The following is a 10000-nucleotide window of genomic DNA, read 5'->3' on the forward strand; positions in this document are numbered from 1 at the left end:
GGATGTGGCCCGCATTTTCAGTTGAACTGGGAAGGACATCATAATCTCAAATAAAAAAAAACTGCTATGAAACGCCAAATACATACATATAGCAAAGCTTCTTGAAAGTTCCATCTCTTTATTTAAAATTCTTTTTTGTACTTGCCCGTTGCTCGAAAATCTCACGATTAGTCTCAAAAGTACTTGTTGTTGAGCATGTTCATATTAGTCTCATTTCATAGTTAATTTTTTTGGCTATTCCTTGTCACTTGTCTTAATATTTCCTTTGTTGTCTCTTTTCCCATTTATTCTTTACCCTTAGTACAAGTCTTTTGCGTGCGGGGTTCCTTTCCCTATCTCGGTACATCTGCTTTTCTCACAATGATTACAACTTGGAAAATTAATGATAAAAATAATAACATAAGAAATTTAGATGGAACCTAGTCACATGGAACAAGCACACAGAGGCTATTGACTTGAAATTCAAGCTTCCAAAGAATGTTGGTTTCAACCTCCCACAGCAGACCCCACACTGCAGCAGCAACTGATCATGTGGTTTTTCGTCACAATGGAGGAGGCGCGAACCCGCATATTAATCAAAATACATTCTGTTAGGTTAACACAATTTTGAGAATGTCAGGAAATTTCCATAGGATTCAAAGCGTTACTGAAATCCATGCTCTAAGTTTACTCTTGATTAATAACTTATCGTACGTTTTAAAACCACGACGGCTTAACTAGAAAATGTATAACAAAAACTTCAGTGGAATTTGAATACTTCAGATTCATCACAAAAGGCAGTTTCGTTTCGTGGGCTTATCCAGTTCAACCAAGTTCAAGTTCGTGAATATCTGTGAAGAGTTGTTAGTCAAATTTAGCATATATGAAATTTGACTGTATATTCTAACACTTGCACTTTGGTTTTCTAATTTTAAAAGGTAAATCTGTTAATTCTGAAATATCATACCCTGTGATGGAGTGCTTGAACAAATCTTAAACATGAACTTTTCTTTGACCTCGCTCACTTAGCAAAGAAATTAAACGTATGACAGATATATAAGTTAAGAGGAAATAAAAAGCATTCGAATACAAGCAGCAGTGATTAGGTAATCTTGAATTTAAAGAAAATATATACAGAACACTTGGTACAGGAAAAAACTTTTTTCAAGTTGTTAAAACCCCTTTTTGCTCTTTTTTCTTCTTCTTCTTCTTCTTCAAAAATTATTAAAACGTCACGACCACCCAGAGTGGAAACTTCAGTTACTATGCACATGCTTAGTCATAATGATGATAGTTTGAATAGATGTGCCCCTATAACATTCTTAAGAATGCAAAGATGTCGACATGAGATAACCAAAAAGTGACTGAACAAAAATTAAACTGTAAAAATGAGTACTGTACATTCTTCATGTTCAAATGTGACCCAGCATAATTCTTATGATTTAGTCTAAAATGGTTGCCAAGTAGTATTAGATTTTTTTTTTATTATTTTAAATGTCATGCATGTTGATAAGATTGCGAATTCACGGATTATACTTTTTTCTCTACGGTATATAAATATGATCTCTTTTATGCATCGGTATCATTCGTAATCTAGATGACATGAATTTATTTTTTTTTTACATCGCCAGCTTAAAGCACGCTATGATAAATTTAGAAGTGACGTCATGCCAGCACGCTTAACTAAGCTACTCGAATTGGTTCTTGTAACTATCGCCACAACATATAACAGAAGGCATAATAAGCTCGACAGAAGTAACAAAATTTTCAAAACAGGAATATGGATTACTAAAAGTTTCTTTGAATTATTAAGTTTAGACTATGATCAAACTGCCTGCATGTTGCCAAATGATTTATAATCCTAACAAAAATAATCTAAGGCTTCTCAGATGTAATCTCGTTCATTAAAGGATTAATTTTTCGAAATTATCTATTGTTTGAGGAATAAAAGATGATGTTCTAAAGTATATCAAGAAGATAGCTATTAATTTAAATAGAAACGTATATAGATAGCTTCATATACTTTCTGGCCAAGGGTTGTTGAAAAAGAAATGCGAAAGTTAAGTGTAATCTATTTTTAGCAATTAAAGAAAACTAACAAGCCTCTGCCTGGGAAAAAAAATACTGGCGTTAACAAAGTGTACCTGCATCGGCGACTATTAGCTAGTAAATCATTATTTCTGAAGAGGTTAAGAAACAAAACACAGACAATTTTATTTGCAATAAAAATACTTATACTTCTATAACAAATATAGAATACATATTTTCAATATTACTTCATCTTCTCTACACGCTGTAGACCTATATTCAAATGGTTCATGTAATGATGTGGTCTAAAGACAACATTTTGATGACACCTGCACAGCTTTAGAACAAGTTGGAATTTATTTTACTTGGTTCCTTTAGATATCCCCTTTGAGAAAAGTGAAGTTGGACTCTTGAAATTCACTTATAACTTGGAGATTTAACCCTTCATATCTTATATCAAGAGAAATCAGGAAAAAGAGAAAAAAAATAGGTTTTCCTTATATTGATATTTGACTTTAAACAGAAATGGAAATTTCAAAATACCTCATGTACATAATGTTGTTACATATTTTGAGGTATTGCAATAATTAATTATCAATTTTATTATTGATTAGTTAAGGAAAATTATATTCAACTATTTGTCACATATATGTCATTGACTCTTATTACTGATTCTTTTAGCAAACTAACCCTAAAGCAAACTGCCTTATGCTAAACTTTTTTTACAATGCGCTAATATTGTTCAGTTACGTTACAAAATATTGCAACAGTTGCCTTAATGTTTTTTGAAAATAGGTATATACAAATGGAAGTATTCAGCAAGCGGTATCTGGCAATTTTCACCTGGCCGCGCGCGCAGGCGCATGATGTGCTATGGTGACAGGCTAAGTTTCTGTTAATTGGTTATAAGTTGTCCTAGAGCGAGATCCTTTCTCTGCACACGACAGGCTAACTCTAAACCAAAAAATGTATAATATGGCAGGCGAGGTAAATAACATCCTTTAAAGGAAATTTGAATTACAATTATCGTTCTTTCTGTGTTTCTTTAATTAAGTGTGGTATTCTTTTTTTCTTGCAAGTCGCCCTAACCATTTTTTTCTGTCTGAATGATCTAAAGATATCAATATATTCTTTCGAACAAAATTAAAGAAAAACAACAGCAAATTATGTTTATCCCACATAATTAGTAAGAATGCGGTTTCTAGCAAGTTTCAGTTTATGAATGCTATGCACATCCTGATATTTATTGTAGCTCCCGAGAGCACCGATCACTCCGTATCACACAAATGTCGTAAATACTTAAAAACCTGCATAAAACACGGTTTTTCCATGAAATTTTATTTTTTTATTTGTGATAATAAATTCAAATTTCGATATTATAAAAACAATTTTCTCAAACTAATTATTGTATGGAAAATAAAAAAAGAAAAACCATCCGAACGATACATTTCATAAAGTAATGCAATATTATATAATAGCGCATTTGTGCAGCAGAGGGAAATGCTAAAAGCAGAAACTAAATTGGAATTAATAATTAATAAACCCTTAACGACCAGTACTGGTGTGTAAAAATACAAAATATAACATCAAGTTATCTTCTCTTTTTATCAAACAAACTAAATAATTAGAAAATAAAATATTCCTTGTGGTTTCGTAAGGTAAACTAGAAATTTAACTTCAGCAAGAAATAAAACAGGTGTGGAAATTCTAACCTCAGTTCACATCATAGTCATTGTCAAAATCTCTTTCACTTTCAATATCCTCAACATTTTACTCCTTCTTATTTGTTGGAATATCACATTGTAGAGAGAAACAGGAATAGATATCAATCAATACACTCTACTCTCGTCTGCATTGAGTGTTATGAACTTTACAAAGTTCGGCTATGCAGTATAAGTAGGTAAAATCCCTTGATTCTACTGGAGCAGATTTATTTTTATACAAAGTAGGTTAAAGTCCATTGATGTCGTCTACATGCCATCCATTACCAACAGGGTCAGGTATTTCGGACTTAGCTCAGTGGTCTGACACCTGGCACGGAGACCATGTTGCTTAAAAGCATGTTCAGTCGGTGGCAGCTGTGATGCCAGTTTGTCAGTCGTAACTGCATAATGAAATCTCAACCCATAAAATGACATTTGACTTCTGGCTTTCTTCCCATACATTAATAACAGAAAATCCTTTGAAGCTTTCAGAAATGTATCCAAATCCTAGAGATGACTCAAACATTGTAAGGCTTTGGCATTTTTATGAGAACTGTCGTAGAGATAGTACGCTTTCCCACCAGATAGATTGCAGAAGTGCTGTCACATACAGAGAGAGCATGGACAGCAGGTAGAATATTACATATATCTGAACCAAGCTTGCTGACTATCTCATGAGCTGCAATGTAGCGTTCCTTTGTAATATCTTGCCCTGAATATCCAGAATGAATATATACCTTAGGCGAAAGCATACCTTGACTTCAGTAGTATATAAGTAGCGCTAAGACATCTGTGTCATCACATCTCATGATGATCCTAGAATGTTGGTTTGAGAAGCTCACTGCATGTAACAGTATGCGTGTGTCTGCCTCTTCATGGTTACATTTCAGTTGATCCATAGCAGATGCACCACCTTCTTTTAGTGTTTTTACTAGCTCTCCATTTCCCTGTAGGAAGCAGTTCACCGCCATGTGAGCAAATATGATCAGATATAAAGGAAGCAAGACCTGCCTTATTTGAAACTAATTTCAAAAAACATAGGTAACTATTCTCATGAATAAGACTGGCGATTTCAGAATCGGTGGTTACAAGGCAATCTCTTTGAGATGACTTGATAATGAGCTCCTTGTCATATCTATCGAACACCACAGTCACATCAACGTTCATATCCTTATTAGTTAAAATTTTCATGAGTTTTTTTAGCAAATGTCCCCAACGTCACTGAACGACTTAAGATGTCATTCAAGCTCTGTATGATGGCCATGCCATCGCTGAGGTAGGCATCTGTATCGGGTGCAAGAGATATATGTGGAAGAACCAACATTTCACTTCCATTCTCTTCTAGTTTAGCAGCAAAATCAGACTTCTTGGGTGCGCTATAGCTGCAGTATTTCTTTTGTACTTGATTGTATATCTTTTATTCAGTATTGAGGCATAAAAATCAAATGGGACTATTTAAAATTTTATGGGTACGATGCGAGCAATATTAATGTTATCAAAATTTTTTGGATTATTTATTTACTTGTTTATTTTTTAAAATTTGAGCCTTGGTTTAATGACGTCTCTTGCTGGACGCATTGATGCTGAATGAGCCTTGGATATGTTTCGTTATTGTTTTTCCAAAATTTGATTACATGTAATATTTTCTTACAATTTTGATATATAAGGAAAGTTTCACTCAAAATTTCACTCTTTTGCCACATATTATGACCTTTTTATAAAAATAATCGTGTTATTCTTCAAAAGAGCCTTGAGTTAGTTGCTAGTTAGTGATTTGAACAAAGTCCTATGCAATAATATAGAGCCACAGTTTAGAGCATAAGTGTATGTTAGACTTTTTTTTTCCTTTCCAAATTTCTACCAACTCTCTGCGCCTTTCTATGGTAAGCTTACGCCTGAACCTGGCACCAAGAAATCGCTACATTGAAGCTGCATAACTGTTTACAGCACTGTGGTCGTGGATGGAGTAGCATGAACAGTTCTGCTGTGTTTTACTACGCTTGGGATACTGAAGCAGAATGTGGACATATCAGGTTCTCCTTAAAAGGACAGAAGTGTAAAGTATGTAAGCCTTCACACTTTGAGACTCCCATGTGGTATCCAGAGGAAGTGCAAAAGGTAAGGGTCTAATTCTTCCGTCGAACTCTGGCACCTATTCACTTATTTCCCTTTCTTCTCAAACTGCTTCACGTCTGACTGGACACCAAATTCCTATCTCTCTTCTATTGCTGCCACTTGCGTACCAGAAGACAGAGACAAGGCTTTGACAATAAAAGCTCTTCGGATATGCTATGAAGATCAAGTATTGACTGCATGACCCTCTCAAATAAAGAACAAAAAGAACATTACTATTAGGTACCTAACGATTTCATGGCAAATGAATGACCTGTGGAACACAGGACAACTGAGCCTTACGAAGGCCTATTTCTGAAGTCTGGGTGTCCTTTTCTATAACTAGACCTTGATACTGACTATACCAAATGAGTGTTCATATAACCGAAAATTATCTTATGGTAAGTTGAGGCTAAAGTATTAAGTATTCCTTGTAACTACCAAGCTGTGACAAAATACTTCATGATTAAAATACCAGAGTACCATTGACTACAAGGACCCTTTGGACTGCTTTAAAATTAACAAAATATTGCATAGTATATGTTATGCGCTTCTTTGCACAAACCTTGCAAAGCATACATTATAAATTACATGTCAGAAACAAAAGCTACACATACCGCTCAAAAAAGAAAATCTTGCAAACTCTTGTAATTCGTGTGAAGTACACCACTGATGCGTTAAAAATTGAACTATAGTTCTTATCAGTTATTAAGCCACAGTAAATTTTTTTTTTTTTAGCTTCCTGAAAAGAACCGGATCCTATATGACTAGAGATTCACTTTCAGCTCAGGAACACTCACGCACACTATAGCAAGCATTTTCTGAAAGTTAACTTTGTTGTTCCTTTACTTCTTCTAGATATTAAGGATGAGTTTTGATGAGGTAATAAAAACTAATTCTATTTGCACCATAACAGAAGTCTGTTAGGTTATGTTAATATATATATATATATATATATATATATATATATATATATATATATATACATATATATATATTGAGTGTAAGGCAGAAAAACACTGAACTATATCACAATCACAATTTAGTTAAGATTAGAATCTCCGAAGTGAAAACATAGGTACTATTCACCAATGTCTTTTGCCACGAATGAGAACTCGTTTTTTCACCTTTTCTTTCCCATTCCAGGTAATGACCAACCTTTACTATGAAGTGTCAAGCCGCATGTATGGGTTTTATACGCCACCAATGATCAAGAGTAGGCGACATGGAAGACCAAGAGCCAACCATGACTCAAGCATGTGCCAAGGATGTCATCAAAAAATTTGTCAAGCCACGAAGACCGACAGTTCCTTTCCTTCCTTGGAGAAAAAGAAACAAGTTTGAAGAAGTTATTCTTTACATCTGCCTATTGCATCACTTCTCAATATAATTATCTAAAGCAGTATTGTGTAATGTCCTTTGTATAGTAAGACCATTCCAATAAATCTGTATTCCATGAAAAATCTGCAATGGATTACATTTCAACTGTATCCAAGCAGCCAACAGAAAATTCTTGCATAATGATTAAATTAAATATACCCCTGTTGTGACTTGAGAAACTGACATCTATGGGAATTTGTCATTGAAAAAAAATTAATTAACAAGAATGGCTAGAAAACTGTATGATGCATGTATAAGATACATATATTTTCGTGCACAGACCTGATTTATATATATATATATATATATATACATATGTGTGTGTGTGTGTGTGTGCGTATGTATGTATGTATGCATATATGTATATATGGATATATGTTGTATGTATATGTATTACAATTGGCTACTATTTTATAAACGGGTCTACGACAGCTGTAATAAATTCAACTGAATTCGACATGTACTATTTGTACGCTTGAGTGGCAATAGACTTTTATTCTTCTATTGGTCAGGTCAGTAACATGACCTTGGTCGATTCCAGGTTCAAATCCTGCTATGACATCATAACCTCTTAACATTCTTCCATTAGAATGTAAGGCTTTGTAGTGAAAAGTATAATAAAAAGTAATTTTGCATGTAACTGATAATTAACACGGAGAACTGTGACTCAGTCTTACTCAGTCCTGCGGTGGAATTCAGGGCATCATGTCCTATTGCAATTGCTTCCTCCGGTTTGTGCAGAAAAAGCATGCTAGTCATGAATATGCATGTCCAGTTTTAAGAGATACTATAACAAACCCTACAAAGGGATCATAACTACAATATCTTGAATATAATCTCTGCACTTCTCTTACAATCATATCTGGAAGGCCTTCTACTCTGCTATTGTGTAATCATTGCCTTAACAGAATATTGCCACCAAATGTATCCCAAATAATACGTTATTTTCTTACAATTGACCTCTGTCTTTCATAACTGTTGGCTGAATGACAATAAGTGGTGATCTCTTTAGTCTTAGATATCATGTAGATTTCTGATTCCAAGGCAAATGGAAAAGTAAAAAATAAGTAATTGAGTCATATCAAAGCATGAAACAAAATGTTTTACACAACAGCAAAAATAACGTATTATTCCATTTATTGCATAAATGATTTATGAAAACAGAATCGGAAACATACCATGAAGTTGTAATAAGATGTAATTTATAGAAGGTAGCAAGAATCTTAATGTCATTACTGAACAGTTGGGCTTCAGAAAGAGGGGAATGCTCTTGGGGGAACATCAGCTTTATAGAATGGGAAAACGTAATAAGATTGCTACATAACTTTCCATTTGATAGAAGAAAGAATCAGGTCTGTCAAAGAAATCATGATCAAGGTTGGTTTGTTTGTATGGTGCTTTTACGTTGCATGGAACCAGTGGTTATTCAGCAACGGGAGCAACGGCTTTACGTGACTTCCAAACCACGTCGAGAGTGAACTTCTATCACCAGAAATACACATCTCTCACTCCTCAATGGAATGGCCGAGAATCGAACCCGCGACCACCGAGGTGGGACGCAAACACCATACCAACCACGCCACTGAGGCGCTCTGATCGAGGTTGATACTATTATAGCTATTGCAAGGTTGGTACTATTATAGCTATTGGATAATCCCTTTCTTTTTTGTGGTATGACAAGAGTCAAATCCATGAATCATCATCGTTATAAATGCACATTCTTCCTTGACTTATTACATTCACTGTCATATTCGAGACTATTCTTTATAAAAGCACATAAAGAAGCCAAAAGAATACAATAGTCGGGCATTTCAAACACGCTTTGTCTTGCAAGCTTTTAAACGTTTGTATGATTCTTTTGTCTTTTAGTTTCATATAGATTATATCAGCAGTTTGTGAAAAATAAAGAAATTTGGAAAAGATGTGACCTTAAAATGTTAAGATTCCTGGTCAGGGTCATTTAATAAATGAGGAATTGGTGATGTGGCATCAAGTGGCTGGAAAAGGCCGAGAGCTCAAAGAACGAGAAGGTTTGAACATGAGATCAGAATAGATGAGGAACAGCTGGTCAAAATGCAGTAGTGGAAGTAGAGGATAAAGACCTATAGGGAGACTGAGGAAACAATAAAGAGAGCGAATAAATGAAGCCCTCGACCTGATGGGATTTTAGATAGAAAGAGCACAGAATAGAAGAATAGAAAAAACTCATTTTACACATATCTAAGGGGCGTTGCCTCGCATTTGTTATACTAACAAGGCACCCTGTTGGTTACTTTTGATCTGCAATGATATCAGCAGATGTTAGTTGGTAAACATCACACCTTCGTCAAGTATCATAGACTGTGATGATATCCTCTAAGTCCCCATCAATAGTTACTTCTGGTATGAAGGTTGAAGACGTTGAAACTCATAGTTAAATTACAAGTTATATTTAACAAAGCTACATCACAAAGATAGCTGCAAGAAGATCTGGATAGGTCTTCAAGCGGAGAGGTGTGGTGGAAGTCTGATATACAATTATGTTTACAAGATCATAGTAGAGCGAAACATTGCTCAATTTCATACACACAGATGAACATACGAATCTGGGTCTGTGACGTAGGCACAGTCAGTTGGTGGGAACGACAACATTAAAACGCTGACCCAGGTTTCTACAAACCAAGACATTATACAAAGCGACGTCAGAGCAACGTCAAGGCAACGTCAACACTTCGTTAATAATACATTAACACTTTTGCAAGTTCCTATATGACCCCTTGGGTCATGGGTTTTAGTTAACAACACATTTCCTTATTTAT

The 10000-nt window shown here is 34.7% G+C and overlaps 2 protein-coding genes across 4 annotated transcripts in view; one reads left to right on the plus strand and one right to left on the minus strand.

Moving 5' to 3' along the window:
- The window catches only part of LOC135206175 (receptor-transporting protein 3-like), a 42382-nt gene extending 34545 nt beyond the window's left edge, over window positions 1-7837 (plus strand). For 2 of the 3 annotated variants that reach the window (XM_064237483.1, XM_064237473.1), the window contains exons 3-4: window positions 5658-5828; window positions 6969-7837. In XM_064237483.1, coding sequence (XP_064093553.1) covers window positions 5658-5828; window positions 6969-7166 — 369 coding nt within the window. In that variant the 3' untranslated portion in view covers window positions 7167-7837. The remainder of the gene's footprint in view (window positions 1-5657; window positions 5829-6968) is intronic. The other variant, XM_064237493.1, reaches the window with a different exon arrangement.
- LOC135206192 (tigger transposable element-derived protein 1-like) overlaps window positions 1-10000 on the minus strand; it is a 197270-nt gene that overhangs the window by 64987 nt on the left and 122283 nt on the right. The window lies entirely within an intron of this gene.

This window comes from Macrobrachium nipponense, chromosome 11 (assembly GCF_015104395.2).
Source record: "Macrobrachium nipponense isolate FS-2020 chromosome 11, ASM1510439v2, whole genome shotgun sequence".
Lineage (NCBI taxonomy): Eukaryota > Metazoa > Arthropoda > Malacostraca > Decapoda > Palaemonidae > Macrobrachium > Macrobrachium nipponense.